This window comes from Akebia trifoliata, chromosome 8 (assembly GCF_017979445.1).
Source record: "Akebia trifoliata isolate Shusen 1 chromosome 8, ASM1797944v1, whole genome shotgun sequence".
NCBI lineage: Eukaryota > Viridiplantae > Streptophyta > Magnoliopsida > Ranunculales > Lardizabalaceae > Akebia > Akebia trifoliata.
Window position 1 is genome coordinate 4917945 of NC_141382.1, and position 17480 is coordinate 4935424.

At 35.9% G+C, this 17480-nt stretch overlaps 1 protein-coding gene and 1 pseudogene across 4 annotated transcripts; one reads left to right on the top strand and one right to left on the bottom strand.

Moving 5' to 3' along the window:
* Positions 1-1516: 1516 nt before the first annotated feature.
* LOC147395631 (serine/threonine-protein kinase BLUS1 pseudogene) lies at positions 1517-3312 on the top strand (annotated as a pseudogene).
* Positions 3313-4017: 705 nt separating this feature from the next.
* Positions 4018-15779, bottom strand: LOC147395632 (phosphoribosylaminoimidazole carboxylase, putative / AIR carboxylase). Of its 4 annotated transcripts, XM_086450652.1 has the most exons (16): positions 15416-15779; positions 14043-14258; positions 13825-13936; positions 11574-11636; positions 11349-11487; positions 7768-7823; positions 7171-7244; positions 6883-7030; positions 6551-6724; positions 5945-6032; positions 5747-5857; positions 5443-5540; positions 5225-5342; positions 5041-5135; positions 4521-4627; positions 4018-4370 (listed from the first exon to the last, which is right to left on the bottom strand). In XM_086450652.1, exons 1-16 carry the CDS (start codon positions 15643-15645, stop codon positions 4277-4279), a joined length of 1923 nt encoding a protein of 640 aa, XP_086306778.1. In that variant the 5' UTR covers positions 15646-15779; the 3' UTR covers positions 4018-4276. The 4 variants fall into 4 exon arrangements, with proteins under 4 accessions (XP_086306778.1, XP_086306780.1, XP_086306781.1 ...); XM_086450654.1 differs by lacking the exon at positions 15416-15779 and having other exon boundaries at positions 13869-13936; positions 14043-14185; XM_086450655.1 differs by lacking the exons at positions 14043-14258; positions 15416-15779 and having other exon boundaries at positions 11349-11491.
* Between the last annotated feature and the right edge of the window lie 1701 nt (positions 15780-17480).

Sequence of the window (17480 nt, forward strand, 5' to 3'; positions counted from 1 at the left end):
GATTATTGAACTTTCACCGAACTCTCAACTTTAAAAGTAATTAAAGAATCAACTCTTTTTTAGTAATTTTTCCTAAAAAAAGAACTAAATTAAAAGTAAATAAATCAAGTAAGCTTGATCTAACGATGCCACCTTCTATTCATCCGTCACGTGTGTAACTGGTTATTGAATGATGAATTGACTATTACCCATGAAATTTTAAAATAAAATAAAAGTATAGAGATAATATAGTGTAAATAATAACCAATTAACTAGAGAGGAGAGGTAGAATATTCTTAGAATTTTGTAAGAATTGAAATTAAAGGGTATCTATAGAAAGAATAAGGTCAGAGGACCTTCAATACCCTTCAAGGTCCAAAAAAATAAATAAATGCAAAAATGGCATTTAAGGACTCAAAATAAAATAAAATGAGGGCAATGGTCTTTAAAATAAATAAATAATAATAATTGATCTGAGGGTCTGATGGTGAATGGGGTTGGCAAACCGTGTTGGGCGTAGGCTTTAATTCAGTTGTAACTTGCTTTGAAATCCAGGGCTCAGGGGTTGGGCTTAGGCTTTCATTTGCACCTTTAGTTATAACTCTCTCCTACATGTAACTGAAAGTTCCTAAAAATGGATAATTTTTATGATGATATCCCTGTTAAAACTTAAAACTCTCTCCCACTTTTTGGCAAGTAGAGAGAGAATAGTATTTTGTAAAGAAAGAAAGTATTTTAGTTTAAGTATCTAAGCGTGAGCTTAGGTATTCAAGTTGAAATAACAAATTTTTGACTAATTCGTTTGGCTTGAATCCAAACCAATAAAAAAATCATCGCGGGGACTATTTTTTTTTGTGTATAGGTCCAACAAGGGTTGGGCCAATCATATATGGGTCCATAGGCCCAACACTTTCATTTTCTTGGACCGAGGCATTTGAGTCTCTTAGAACATCTGACTAATCCTCGGGACACATGCAGTCCCCTACCCAACATGCCCCCGACAATTTCTAGGATAAATCAGTATAGGGAATTAAAGTTCAAGACTCTGCTTCCCGAGGCGTGGTCTTGGCCATCTCACCAATCCTTGCGGATTCATACATCTCCAAATTTTGGTGTACCACCTATGTTTTGAAGGTGATGACATGCTTCCGTTGGAGCCTACTTCGAATAATTGCCCGAACCAAAACTTTGTTACTATGGGAGATTGAGGTCAAGGGGCATGTCATTAGTTTGAAAAAAAGGGTATCTAAAATATTCACCCAAAATTGGTGGGGTATGCCTAAATCACCCTTTTTTTGTTCTGTCACAAACTAGTAAAGAAACTAAGCCTCACATGCAACATCTCAACCAAAATTCACGACCATATTAATCACCTCTTCACAAGATAACTGATTAAATCCATCAACTTTAATGCTTACTCTCTCTTTCTTTCATTTCTTGTGATCAAGAAATCTCAAGAAACCCATTACAAAAAGCTCTTTTAAGTTCTAAATAATCTCTTAGAAACCAAAAAAATTCTCTCTCAATCCATCTTTGATTCCATGGCTCAACAAGGCCAAGAAGAAACTCCTAAAACATTCTCATACCCACTTGACCCAAATTCATACAAGATCCTCCAAGAAATCGGCAATGGCGTTAGCGGTACTGTGTACAAGGCCGCTTGCCTCCCTATGAACTCATCGGTAGTAGCGATCAAATCCATTGATCTCGAACGGTCACGAGCCAATCTTGATGAACTTAGACAAGAAACAAAGGCCATGACCCTTCTCTCACATCCCAACATCCTTAAAGCCCATTGTTCTTTCACAGTTGACCATCATCTTTGGGTTGTGATGCCCTTCATGTGTGCTGGTTCTCTACACTCCATCATCTCTTCATCTTTCCCAGATGGCCTAAATGAGTCCTCCATTGCTGTTGTTCTCAAAGAAACTTTAAATGCTTTGTTATATCTCCATGATCAAGGACATCTTCATCGTGATATCAAGGCTGGTAACATTCTTGTTGACTCAAGTGGGTCCGTTAAACTTGCTGATTTCGGTGTCTCCGCTTCAATTTATGAACCCAATCCATCCAAGCGTTCGTCATCTTCGTCGTCGAATTTGATGTTCAATGATGTTGCGGGGACGCCTTACTGGATGGCGCCCGAGGTCATACATTCTCATACTGGGTATAGTTTCAAAGCTGACATATGGTCCTTCGGGATTACAGCATTAGAACTCGCTCATGGTCGACCTCCTCTTTCTCATCTCCCACCTGGCAAGTCTTTGTTTATGAGAATCACGAATCGTTTAGGTTTCTCTGATTACGAGAAGAACAACAAGAAAGATAAAAATAAGAAGTTTTCGAAATATTTCAAAGACATGGTAGCTTCTTGCCTTGATACTGATCCATCAAAAAGACCCACAGCGGAGAAATTACGTAAGCATCCATTTTTCAAGAATTGCAAGAATTCTGATTTTCTTGTCAAGAACATATTACAAGGGTTACCCACCGTTGAAGAACGCTATAGAGAAAACATATTGAGAAAGATGAAGAATGAATCTGATGATGAAGAATCGTTGATTGGGCCTTTGGAGAAACATAGAAGGATAAGTGGGTGGAATTTCAATGAGGATGTATTGAAGTTAGAACCTGTTTTCCCAATTGAGAGAGAAGGATGTAAGTATCAGAATTTAACTCATGGGAAAGATGACAATGTCAAGCGAGTTCGATTTGGTGAAGAGATGGTCATCCAAGGCACCAATCATGATGGTTTTGAAGAAAATAAGAAAAATGAAGGAGACCCATATCTCTCAGTTCCACCAATTTGTTTCAAGGATGAAATACAAGTAGATACCGATGTGAAGGAGATCGAAAAGATAGAAGTAGAAGAACAAAGCGGAATCAATGAAGCTGAAACTGATGTGGGTATAGAGATGAATGAAGAACAAGAAGAAGAGAACCCAACAAACACACCTGTGGAAGGAGTAATGGTGCCAGTTGGACCGTTGGTACCCGGACTAAAAGCGATTTTGGATGGTTTGGAAATAGAGAGGCTATTAGTTTCAGATCTAATTAATCGAATTGGAGGAGTTAATGTAGGTGAGATGAGTCATGAAGAACAGCTTGAGCAAATGGTGGTACAACTAAGCCTTCAATTGGATCAAGAGAGGAGAAGATCTTCACTTTTGGAAATAGAGTTGGAGCACATGAGGCACAAAATTGCAGGTAATATTGATCAGAGCAACCATGGCACAAGTGAGTAAGATTTTGGTCATCTTTCATTCAACAATTGTTACTTGCTTTTTAAACCAGTGTTTTCCAAGTATGAATGTCCTTCAAATTTAGACATACCCCTCCATATTTTGGTCAAATATATTATAGAGATACATCTTATATGTAAACAAAATATATAATACAACTTATATCTTTCTCACGTTTTATTAGAATAATATAATGAGACGTAGTTGATTCAAAATTGGGTCTCGACTTTTCAGTTGGAATCAAATCAAATCAAGATTTGGGCATCAATCGATCCATTGATGGGTTTTGCATAGTGTTTTGTAGGGAAAAAATGACTATTTGTTTTACTCTAAAAGTTTAGGCTAAAATAAATTATGCCCACATTTAGTAGTATTTTTAATACCATTAGTAAGTGTTTCATTACTCATACAATCACTTTCTCAAGGGTTGGGATGGGAAAACATTTTCCCCGTTTGCCCAAATAGAATTGTCATTACTTGCTTAAATTTATAAATTTGGTGCCTTAGAAGTTGGAATAATTTGATTGTTAGGCCAATAAAAAAAAACAAAAAATTTATCAAATCAGATCCAAAGTGAACCCAATCTATTAACAGCCCTAAATGCATGGAGAAAGCGAGAGGAAATTTTGGGATGATTACCTTCTAAAAAATATAGAGTACTAATGAATAAAGTTGGGCAAAGAACTCATTCAATGAAGTTTCCAACACAAAACAACCATCGAGAAGTGAGTAATAGTTACATCTATCAGTACAAGTTATCCAAATACACTCTATAAAAGTTAAACTAATAAAAATATTGTTTTTTTTTTTTTTTTTTGCAAAATTAAGTGGCCAAAATGCCTTCTAACGATACAGAAAATTGATATAAAAAATGTTGGAAGTATCAAATTCATTTATATTGCATTTCTTCGATATCTTTTATATCTTGTGATCGGTTCAAGGGTATCTCCCTTGAACATAAGGGCAGCTCACTCATTTCTAATGGGGTGCAGTACTTTTATACCACAGAATAGGGCCTCCTACGGCGGCAACGTGGCATCAGAATAGGTTGGATATCAAGGATTTGAATATCTTTCCCAACCGTCCTTTTCTAGTTTCTCTGCCTTTCTCAAGACCTCGTCCTTCACGTCTTCCTGATACTGGATTATTCTGTGAAAATATAAACAACAATGGAAACATATTTTACATGAGTAATTTTTTGGCCCAAATAGGACATAATGCTTTACTAGTTTAGTGTTATGGGTGACCAAGAAGGGTAGGAGAAATAGGGACTAACGGGTAGGAGAAATAGGGACTTACCTAGATTGTAAATCAGCATCCGACACCCCTAACATCCTGACTGCTAATAAACCTGCATTTGTTGCATTATTTATTGCAACAGTTGCTACAGGAACACCTCTTGGCATCTGCATTAGTGAAACAAAGATCAGTAAGTCGCTTTGGGCTGAAAAATTCAATTGATGATAACAAATCATAAGGAAAATTTTCAAGGTTAATGGGAGGCCAATCCTCAGTAATGTGAAAAGGAGAACATGAGCAAACCATAAGAAAAATCACATCTGAAGAAGTAGAAGGATTTTAATCTAGTAAAAAGAAAGGTTAAGAAATATAATCTTCATGATTTGGTTGTTAAAGTGATTCCCGGATTTGGACTAAAGAAGGAATGTCACATGATCCTTGTTAACAAATGCAACCTTTTCATTGGTTTATAATTAATCCCAAATTTTTTTTACTAATATTTATTGAAATCCTGATCCATAATCTGGCCCAAACCCAAACAAAAGAAGGTACAATTGAAAATAAAATAAAATAAAGATACCTGGACTATAGATAAGAGGGAGTCAAGTCCATCGAGTGAAGAAGCACGTACTGGAACACCAATAACAGGCAAGGGAGTTGATGCGGCCACCATACCTACAACACACATAACAGGTCATTGAAATGTATAACCACACATATAAACATGTAAATAATCTATAATAAAAAAAAAAATTTGAACTAGCCTGGCAAATGGGCTGCTCCACCAGCACCAGCAATGATAACTTGAATGCCTCGCTTCAGAGCAGAAGAAGCATAAGAATACATCAATTCTGGAGTCCGATGTGCTGAAACTATCTTCACCTACAAAGTTTTGACATGCTGGTATGAATGGTTGAATCAAATGTGTTTAACAACCCATGATTGAAAATCCAAACCGACATAATATAAATGGAAGGTCTACCTCATTAGGCACACCAAAGGTATCCAAAATCCTTGCAGCATCCCTCATGACTGGAAGATCAGAATCAGAACCCATTATAATTCCAACACGTGGAATGACTGCATCAAGCAAATTATGAAAAGTAAAAAAAATGAGTTGGCATGGCAAACAAACTATAAATGGAAAATATTAGCATTAATTGTGCCCATTTTGGACAAAAACCAAGGTGAATGGCACAAACATTTTTGACTTTATGAAGAAGCATAAGAATAAACAAAGATGCTCAAGTGACAATGAAAAATAATTAATTAACTTGCAGGCTGACCTTCTGATCTTTCTTTTTCTTCACTCAGCATTGAATTCAATTTTGCTTCTACGATTCCCATAGAAGATCCAATAATTGTGATATGGCCCATCTTTCGCTGTTTTCGCATTTCTACCATATCATTACCAACAACTTAGCACCACAAGCCAAAGATATAGCATAATTATAACCATAAGTGAAACTTCAAGATAATCTAACCTGGTTTATCATACCAATGAACAGTAGCTCCAGGAACACTCAATGCCCTTCCAATCATTTGATGAGCTAAATAGAACCCTTGCTCCCCCTAGAAGCATATTATTTCCAATCAAATTTTACCAATTTGTTAATATTTTATCTTCTATAATTATATAATGGTTTCAACACATTTACATTATAGATGGAACAATATTAATCCACAAGCACAGCTATTATATATGCTTTCTGTTCTGATCAACATAATATTCACTTGCTTCGTCAGTCGTAACTTTGGTAGATGAATTGGTTAGTCAAGTTTTATTCTTTTATTGCTGAAAAAAAAAAAACAAAGAATTTCAATTTTTTACCGATCTCTGATTTTTTTTTCGATCTCTGATTTTCCATATTTGCATTTCTCTCTTTTTTTTATTAAACAGTATTTTAAATATAAATGAACATACTTCTAAAAAAGAAAACCTACAGTCCTACACAAAATATTTCATTTTTTTCAAATTCCCAAAATGTTTGATCGAACAGTTTATTATCAAGTCAGTATAAGATTATAGCCTCAAAGTTCATCCATGCTTCAAAACTTGACACTTGTGAGCCAAACAAAAAGAAAGTTACCTCATCTTCACCCAGTAAATTGTACATGATGGCAGCTGGGGTTTTCATTGATGGATCACCAAGGGGAAGACCAACAACGGCTCGTAAATGCTGCTCAAATTGTGAAGTCACACAACATTCAATTGTTTGATGCCCACTATTGTGAGGTCTAGGAGCTACTTCATTTAGCAAAATCTGTGGAAATTAAATATTTAATAATTAAATTATTAAATTGTATCAACAACATGTCTTCTGATAACAGTATTCTAAAGATCATCACAAAGCCACTAAAACATCTTCAAAATAATGGATTATGTATGATGCAGCAATGATATCCCTAATAGAAAACCAACCTGACCATCCCTCGTCAAAAACAACTCAACTGCAAAGACGCCAGCACCTTCTAATGAACTAACAGCTTTTTGTGCAACATCAGTAGCGAGGCTCTTGATCTTCCAGGACACATCGGCAGGCGCCTTTACAATGTGACAAATGTTATCCCTACAAAAGAATAAAGATCAACAAGAAAAGTGTATAGAATTCAAGGCTTTTGGAATTGCAAAATTCATGAAGAAACTCACATATAATGCCACTGTATTGGCATGGTCAAACCAAATGAAGAGTTGAATCTGACATCTTACTTGTGAATAGTTTCAACAACAGGAAAGCATGAAATAGAATTGTCTCTTCCCCTTGCCACAATGACAGCCAGCTCCTAAATCACAGGATAAAGAGATCCCTTCAGTCTCACAGAGCCAAATTTCACACAGTGATTAAATAAATCTAACTGCAATTTAAGAAAGCAGAACCCCTCTAATACAAGAATTTATATGAACAATGTATCATATTTTCCCGAAGTCTTGCAGTTTGATACCTTACAATCGATTATTTCCCATAAGAAAACAAAGATGGGGAACATTTTCCCTGATTTGAAGGAAAAGAGAGCAATATACAAGCAAGGAAGAGAACACAGATAAGCAGAAAGACACTTATTTATGCACCCAAAACTATATAGATCTTGGCCAAATAAAATTTCATCTGCGAGAGAAAGAGTTGTTTCTTTAACAAATAAATTGCCAAATACCGTGCAATCCAATTTACACAATAAAACAATATCACATAACACAGCTCAGCAACAGTAACGAGATAGGGATACTCAGTAGAGCAGAATTTTTTAGAGAAAATGTAGGTCTTGAATATGAGGGTGATTAAACTCTACAGCAAATATCGGCACCTACCTTTATGAATGGTGCCCACTTCTCAACATACAAGCCTCGATTGTATCCTCCAAGTGCTGCAAAACAAAGGACAATCCAGAAAAAAGAAGGAATGTAATAATCCCAAATTAAATTCAAAGTAGCAGTCAAAGTAAAATATAAACCCTTAATTAAATCTAAAGCGGCAATCAACAACTTTGACCCTTGATGTCCCATATTTGAAGTGCAACAAGGAACATATTATACAATAACTAAGTTCTATAAAATCATCTGGTCGAATAGGACGGCAAATGGAGAAGACAGACAAGTTAGACAAAGAACCTGATCATAACTGGTACGCTTTGAGAAAATCCTGGAAGCAAAAAAGGGTTTAGAGAAGAGCCCCCCATGAGAGGAAAGTCAGAACTCAGATGAACCTTCAAAGCCTGCAAGCCCCAAAAGAACACCATCACCAAAGATTGAGCTGGGCAAACGGGGAGCTAGCTCTATTCCTGTATGGATCAAGCTCTTCAATCTCCCAAATCAGTTTTGGACTGGTGAAGGCTGAGTCACATGACAAGTGGAATTGGAAAGCCTTTATACATGGATAATGCAACAGAAGACCTGCTCAGATTGAACTATGCTGGAGTTTGTGTGGAAGTCAAAGCTAATGAGGAGCTGCCTAAGACTATTTCAGTGGATATGGGAAAAGGGGACTGGGTAGAGGTGCTTGTTGAGTATGACTGGATGCCTCAAAAAATGAACGAACTCTGAAGTCTTTGGGCATCAAGTAAGTAGTTGCCCCAAGGGAGAGAGGAGAAGACTTTGGGATGACATTTGTAAGATCTCAGGCTTAATAGCAGAACCATGGATCATCATGGGAGCCTTGATCCTAGAGAAAAATTGGGGGTAGAAGACCTTCTTCCAGCCAAATTAGGGACGCTAAGGACAGTTTCAACCAGGCTTGTCTCTCTGACCTAAAAGCAATAGGTTGCAGATTCACTTGGTCTAACAAGCAAGAAGGAAGAACCATAGTGTCCAAGCTTGACAGGATCATTGTTATTGGAAATAATGTAGTTTCTTTAATAGTTTCTTGTTTTAATTCTATGTAAGGGTATTTATGTCCATTCACACTTTAGGTTATATATATCAAGCTCTCATTATGAGACTTGAGAATCACTTTCTAAAATTCTTCTTGGTATCAAAGCCATAGAGGATGTCCCATCATCTTTTTGGGTTCTTCTCTTCGATTCCTCTTGGGACCTTGAATCCATTCTCCTCTCCTCTCTCTTCTTCTCCTCCATTCCCAACATCTCTGGATCTTAAGACCTAATAACCTAGTCGGAGCTTCGTTAAAAGGTCTCCCCTTCGGGGGATTTTTTATTTTTTTATTCATATTCCTTTATCGCATGTTGCGATAGGATTGATTTTTTTCTTAATTTTTTCCACATGCTGCAATTCTGCATTGTGCTTCTTTTTGCCCTTTGCTAGGGCCCTTTTTTTCCCCTACCCTTGCTGTCCTACAGAATCTTTTGGGACCTACAACAGCCATAGTGTGCTGTATAGATTGCTGTGTGTGTGCCCTACAACAGCTGCAGCACCAACAGACTGGTCTTCTGGACCTGCGGCAACAGTAGAAGTGCTGTGTGTGTCCTATGACAGCACAGCAGCAGCAACAGCAGATCAGTTTTTTGGACTTGCAGCAACAGAAGAGTGCTGTATTTGTGACCTACAACAGCAACTGGGGGCTACATGAATCCCTGCGACAGCAGTCAGCCTATTTGGGTGACCTACGACAGCAGCAGACTGCTGTGCTGGTAATTGCGACACCAATAGAGGCTGTGTGAAGCCCTGCGACAACAGCTCTACTCCTTTTCTGATCCACGACAACATACCACAGCAACTAAGAAGTCTTTCTTTGTGTGTGTGTCTGGAACAACAATGACCTCCCTTCAAACCAAAGTTTCGATCACTTTATTCTCAGAAAAACAATGACATCGCATCAAGAAACCAAGGACTCCAACATCAGTCTTGGAGCAAACCTCTTAGGCCAATGCATTACTAGTCCGCTATTAGATGATCAAAACTTTCAGTCCTAGTCTCGGTCAGTTAGGCTTTATTTGGGGAGTAGAGGAAAATCTGGAAGGCTTTTGGGCACCATTAATAAGCCACCCCTTACTGATCCCAAAATTGAACAATGGGAGATTGACAACTGCACTATCCTTGGATTGATTTTTAATTCCATAGAGCTGCGCATCTAGCCATGAAGGAAAACCTAAGACAATCTAAAACATTGCAAGCTGATAAGGCAGGTGAGATGTGTTTTCTGTGCGACTGACAGAAAGAATGTTCAACTGGATTCTAGCTAGTACTAGGGGGACTGTTGTTGCTGCTAACACTAATCTATCATGAAGAGAGAGAGAGAGAGAGAGAGAGAGAGGTGTAACCGTAGTTTCCAAAAAAAGAACAACCCACCACAAGTCCAGAGACAGATTGTAAATGATGTCAGGGACAATCAGATTTAGCCACCTCAAGGTTGAAGATTCAGCAGCTGATAGGAGCTTTATGGAACCTGGGGAGCTTGAAGTAATATGATTTCAGGCAGTTTTTCTCTTAATACTGATGGATCTTTAAGGAGTGTGTGTGGAGGTGAGGGAGCAATCATCAGAAATAGTTTGGGGGATCCCATCTTTGCCTGGGATGGGTGCTTCAATGCTATAGATATCATTTACCATGAGCTTCATGCCATCAGAAAAGGCATGAGTATAGCCCTAGAGAAACAATGTCTCAAGCTCCATGTCATGCGTGACTCACAGAGAGTCATAATGTGTATAACCAGAGCTATTCCAGCCCTTGGAAGGCCAGGAGATTGGTAGTCGGGGAGGATGCCTGGGTCATGCATCCATTAGGATGTAGTTGGTTTTTGTATCTGGTCGGGGTCTACCTTAACCCCAGATTACCATTCCAAAAAAAAGAAGATCATAATTGGGGAAAAAGGGATCTGGCACTGATACGAGTCATGAGAATGGAAAGAACCCTAAAAATGAACTTCCAAGCATTTTTTTATGTCAATGGTTAGACAACTTTTTAGCATGTATAATGGTATGGAAACATGTTATCATATCCATGTGTAAATATTCAAAGCATGTTGTTATGCTCAAAAGAGTGTTTAAAATTAAAAATTAAAATAAATGTCAAAATGTCCAATGTATGAAATACATTTATTTTATTTTATTTTTATAGTTTTAATATTTTATTTTATTTTTTCCCGAAATTTTTGAATTTCCCCCCTGCCAACTTATTGCCGAACCCCAAACCAACTTGGTGATTATGCCCTAAACATGAATTTAAAGGAAGCATACCTATGAGAACAGATCTCCAATCAAAACTTTCCAACACAAAATTAGAATATTAAACAATAATAATAAAATGCTCCAATCAAGTTATCAATACAATTCAATGTAAAACTGGATAGATACATAGAGTAATGTGTACTTGTTATATCAATTTCCAAACCATGCCATATAAATAAATACCTACAATTGATGATGCTTGAATCTCAACATGATAATAGTAATACCAAAGGATATACAAAACAACTAGTTGGCATGCCGTGGACATACCTTCTACGGATGAAGAAAGCTCTTCTTCATTGTGGGCAACAGCATTTCCACGCCCATCATATGCCAGCCTTTTACTCTTAATCATAATAGGATAACCAAATAAGTCCCCTGCTCTCTTTGCGCTTTCGAGATCATCTATCTTCCTTAACCAGAATTGAAGAAATCAAAACACAGGAATAGCCACACTCATGTTGTGTTTAAGGTAATGTTAGAGCATTAACTAACCTGCATAAAATCAGGCAATGGAATGGCATGCTGAGAAAAATGAACTTTTTGAAGATATTTGTCCTGTAATGAGGAGAAAAGAAGATGTCACTCAATAGGTAAATTTGACCATTTAATTATGTTTTGAGTTTGAATTTGAAATTTGAAGAGACCAATAAACCCTTGCAATGCCAGATATCTATTTTACAAAATCCAAGATAGCTGAATGCTAGTGAAGCACTCATTTTGGATGAATTTCATAGGCTAAAAGGAAGCTCATCACATAGCCAAAGTTGAGTTTGGTACTTATGCACAACACCACCAAAATAGCATACCAAGAAAGTCACTCTCTGAGATTCTTTTTTAAAGCCGAAAAAAAGAAAATCTTTTTTATAGGGAAAAAATCTTTTTCAAAGTAATACAAACAAAAATACATAATATTAAAAGTAACACAAATTCAGAAGTATTAAAAAGGATGGACAAACATGGCTGCAAGCCATGAAAAATTGTGATGGGACACATATAAGGTGCCTGACATATTAACGTTGAGAACACAAAATGCTACCACTTATATACGAAAGTATTATAATATAATAATTTCCTTCAATGAAAGTAAATTTCATATCAATACAAAGAATTTCCAATATCAAAGCATGGTTGTGTTTAACAACTTAATACGTAAGTGTAATGGAGATGGAATACACCAATACTCATTCCTAAGTCATTTAATAGAAAATCACTAAAATTAGAGAGTATACTATCATACGTGTTAGGATGTGCCTGGAGCACATAGACACACATATGTGTGATGATACACATGCAACACGACCAAAATTATAAAAATGGATTGTCAATGTTACATGAATTGAAAGGCTACAAGAATGCATAAGGGAAGACATCTTCTTATCTTACGTTTTTTTTCGTTCTAATGCAACAGGGTGTTCCCACGCCCTGTGGGATTAATTATGCCCTACCACAACAAACATGCGTATTGGGTAAAGTTGCAGGTGAGGAAACTCAATCTCACAACCCTAGAGAGACATCTTCTTGCCTTAGATAAGGGGAAAAGTACTTTATGTGGAATGTACCCATCCATGAAAAAGGGGGTAAATGCAAGACACACACTCATCTTCTAGTCTTTGGACAAGGAAAAAAGTACTTTATGTGGAATGTGCTCATCCATGAAAAAGTGGGAAAAAACAAAACAAGAGCACACACATACACATAGGCCCATGTGAGCAAAATTTCAAAACTTTTGTGAGTATTCTTCTTCAACACCCCCTTATACCACAACAAGAAAAATAGAAATAAGATTGGAGCTAAACCCACAACAATCCACATTAGAAGAAAAGAAGCACAAAAAGTCCAAGCAGATACACGAGCACCTATCACCACCTTCCCATGTGGTGGTACCAAAACTAACTAGTGTTACAAAACTTGATGAGTCAACTCAAGAACCAAGCAACTCAACTAATAATATTCCTAATTGGATCACCAAATAACTTGCTTTCTTCAACATGCTTAATTGAAGATCTAGGCCAAGTTAATTGAAAAAAAGCGATAAAGTTAATTCCAGAGCAAAAATTGGTCAAGAATAGCCTTAGTTCTTGGTCAAGACTTTTCCCAAAAGATTGAGATTGGCTAAACAAATCTTGTCTACATCAATCTCTATCTTTTTTGGTCTTCCCCCACTTTAAAACATTCAACTTGCACACTCATTATAACAGGAGTTGTTATCAATTTGCGTTGCACATGACCAAATCATCTCAATCAACTTTCCCTTAGGCTATATTAGGGCTACTCCACATTTTCGCAAATGCTTTAATTTCTAATTGTGTCCTTCCATTCATCTAACTCACATCATCATCTCTATTAAATTCAATCATGAACATGTTTCTTGAATCTTGACTACCCAATTTCAGCTCCAAGAAAACATATTCGTCTTAAAAATCGTATTTTGACATTGTCTTAGTTCAAAGAATATTTTTGTATAGTTATCATTTGCTAAAGCAACCATCAAAATGCAACCTCACCATCTTCAGAAAGACCAATAACAGGGAGGGGTCTCAGAATGGCATTTCAAAATGTATTCTCCAGAAGTACCATAATATGAATGGTTAAGCATTTCAAAATTAACTCAATCAATCACAGATGACCATGGTAGCATCTATGATTCTCAATTATGAAGAAGACATAATCCATCCACAATGCTTGTTTAACTATGAAAAGCAGTACATGTAAACTCAATAGGAAGCAAGACAGTGAGACATACTTGGATTATTCGAATAGTAGAAGCTTTAGGTTGGCAATCCACACCTTGTTTCTCAAGCTTCTCCAGTGTGGCAACATCAACATGTTCAATTTCAACAGTCAATACTCCGCATCTAACAACCAAGGAGAACATCAGCTTCTGAACAATAAAAATAAATATAAAAAAATATAAAAATACAAAGATGACATTATTCACATTGATGTCCAGCAAGAGACAACCTCTTCGCAAATTCCTCAACAGTAGCACTGTCATCAAAGCTGCCAACTACATGATGATAGGACAGGGCACTTGCCGGGCAATTCTCAAGTGGATCTAAAACTATTACTTTAATGGCCATTTGCGAAGCTGCCTGGCATAGCATCCGGCCTAGTTGGCCTCCTCCCAAGACACCCACAATGGTATCAAATAATCCATGGACCAACGGCACATCCTTACTACACATAAAAATAACAGAAAAGCGTGTTAATTCTGAAAAAAAAGAAGAAGGAACAAACATAGTTATTCTCAGTAACATTAGCATCCAAGAAAAGAAACTCATACAAGATGGAAAAAAGCCAATACTTGTGTATAAAGAGGAAGCAAGGATGTAGGGATTCTTATAAATATGCAATGAAAATAAAAATGAACAAAATCACCTTCTTTCACTTCGTAGACCACTAAATCAACCAAACCACACAATTAAATATTGAACATCCCAATCAATTAAAGAGGCGTACAATCACAGAGAATTCTTCCACAATACATAAGAAACTTTTTTACCCTTTTGTCTCAACTGGCCCTGCTATTCTGCGTCCACTATTAACATATGTAGCGGCTTTGCTCATACATATAAAATTTCTAGGAAATTTAAGATCACCTGTTATGACATTGTTATTTTTTTGATACATAAAGCAATATTTATACATCAAAAGAAAGAGGACCACCAAATACAATAGGAAAACAGAAAAACTATCTAATCTGCATACAACCCGTCCCCCACCTAAATACAAAAATCCTCAAAAAATAAGCCCTTGAACTCCAAAATAACTTATACAACCAATACAACAAACACACCCATAACAGAAATAATAACGTCTTGAACCAAATGCACTTCACCTTCAAAAAACTACTATTCCTTTCTTTCCAAATGCCCCAACAAACAGCCAAAGGGGTCAGGTATTAAAGAATCCAATGTTTAGAGCTAAAAACACTGGTCTTCCAACTAGAAAAGGAATAATTGTAGCAAAAATTCTCAAAATCTTTTAGTGTTCTCTAATTTATAACCCCTAATAGGCACCAATCCAAACAAAAAAGTAACATTATTGAACATGAAACTAATTGAAACCAACCTAAATAATACCCACATTTAATTACGAACTTCAAGTTATTATCATATATGAAGAATTCAAATAATGAATAATTCTAGTAAAAAATTCTAAATCTTTTAGTGCTCTCTAATATATAACCCCCAATAGGCATCAATTCAAGCAAAACAAAAGCAACAAAATTGAGCAAAAAATTAATTGAAAAACCAATCTGAAGAATACCCACATTTAATTATAACTTAAACTTATGATCATATATGAAGAATTCAAGATAATGAAACCTGCACCTGATTGAACTAACATGACCATCTTCAATAGATGCTTGGCAAATAGATATTTGATTCTTCTTCTGATGAAGAGAAGAAGAACCAGTCTCAATCTTCCCTCTTTTGATCGGTTCCATTAGAAAAGCAAACTCCTTTCTTCTTACAGAGATAAATTGAGTTCTGAAATCTGAACCAAACACATAATCATGCCCATTACCGCAGAATGCAAGAGAAGGGCATCGAAGAAGCATTCTGTAACTTAAACCCTAAAAAAATACAACTTTTGATGATCGTTCAAAATTTATTTAACAAATAAAAATAGGAATCGAAATCGCAGAAAATGAGAGAGAGAGAGAGCAGACAGAGGAGGCGGGAGACCTTTCCTTTGAGATAGATAGAGAGAGAGTCAGATATGCTACAAAGTAGGGCTGTTAACGGATATTAATCCGAATTTGAATCCAAAAAAAAAAGTTCGATATCCGAATTCAAATTCGAATATCCGTCTTATCGGATATCCGGTAATATCCAATTCGTTGGATAAGAAAATCGGATTCAATCCGATGAATGCCTCCTTCGACCTCAGTCTTCTATTAGAGACTATAATAAAGTGAAAAATAAAAAAACTTTTGATTTTCTTCCTGCAAAATCGGTTATCTTAAAACCTTCCAATATTTCTAATCTCAAGGAAATATTAGATTTTGAGGAAATAGAAAATAATGTAACTTTAGATGGAATATCAGGGATTTTTTTTTTAAAATAAAAAATAAAAAATCTTGCAAAAGTTTAAAGCAAGATTGAAATTAATTGATTGAGATAGAAAACCCTTGATTTTTAGGTTTGAAGGTTGAAGTAGAACCCTGTAATTTTGAGAGAAAAATCAATTTTATTTATTTTCTTATTTGTTGTGTTCTTCGTCTCAAGCAACATCAAAGAGTTCTATTGTTCGACTAAAAATTTCTACTATTGGTGATGGATTGCCAATGAAAAACACTTTCCTTACTTTGTAAGATTTTATGATTTAATAAGGGTTGTTTTGCTAGAATGGATTACGACATTAGCAATCCAACACCAAAGCCCTCTAGATTTTATGATAAAACTCAGATTTAAGAAGAAATTTTTTTGGTTTCAGGCATCCAAGATTTTGGAAATAGACGGCTACTTAACTTCCAGGGAACTCCTAAATTTAAAATAAAATTCAATGGTCAAAAAATAATTTTGAGCCCAAGGACCCTTAGTAAGCGTGAAATCATTACTGATATAATAAGGTTAGTCAGACTAATTGCCAATTAAGTAATCAATGTGGGCTCAACGACCCTAATCTTATTAAGTTATTCAAGCAAGCTTGACTTTGGATTTATTTATTTATTTTTAGTTTGATGGGAGATTTTGAAAGTGGATGATTGCACTCACGAATGTAAAATTAAAATTAGGAAAATCTAGAGTGACTGTGTTTCACATTACGCTGATGTGGACGTGCACACAAAACCATAGATGTGTTTTTTCTCGAGATATGAGTGAAAAGCATCTATGATTTTGAATTGCACCTCCATGAAAGCACAGTGTGTAATGTAGTCATTCCAACTCAACTCTTAAAAATTAAATGGTGAAAAAAAAAGTTTCTAAAAAAAAAAAATAATGATTAATGTTAGAGTGACCTTAGTGGGGGACATCTTAACGTGGTGGCACGCGTATGTCCGTAGATGCATTTTACTCCGAGATATGAGTAAAATGCATCTATTGGTATGCACACGCCACCACATCAAGATGTCCCCTGCTGAGGTCGTTCCAACATGACTCAAAAAAACTTTATGTGATATTCCCAAAATAGTAAATTATCCATAGTTCTAAAAACAATTAATTACCTTTCTCAAAATTAAAATATTTTAACTTAAGTAAAAAAAAAATTTCCTATTCTATAGAACAGTAAATACATTCCCAATAGTTAAAAACAAGAGTTTTATTTTATAGAACAATGAATTTTTTTCACCACTTTAACAAAAAGGCTCTAATTCTCAACACGATAATCATTTTTGGGATTAAAATGAATAGTTTACCATTTTGAGAATTTTTTAATTTGCAATTAATG

What these genes read in the sequence shown, in the direction of transcription:
- LOC147395632 (XM_086450652.1), bottom strand. Translation starts at nt 15,645, where the DNA reads ATGCTTCTTCGATGCCCTTCTCTTGCATTCTGCGGTAATGGGCATGAT. An exon ending in AGAAAAAGAAAGATCAGAAG is followed by an intron (nt 5,541 to 5,746) that starts GTCAGCCTGCAA and finishes TGCTTGATGCAG; the next exon opens with TCATTCCACGTGTTGGAATT. An exon ending in CCCTCTTATCTATAGTCCAG is followed by an intron (nt 4,628 to 5,040) that starts GTATCTTTATTT and finishes TCACTAATGCAG; the next exon opens with ATGCCAAGAGGTGTTCCTGT.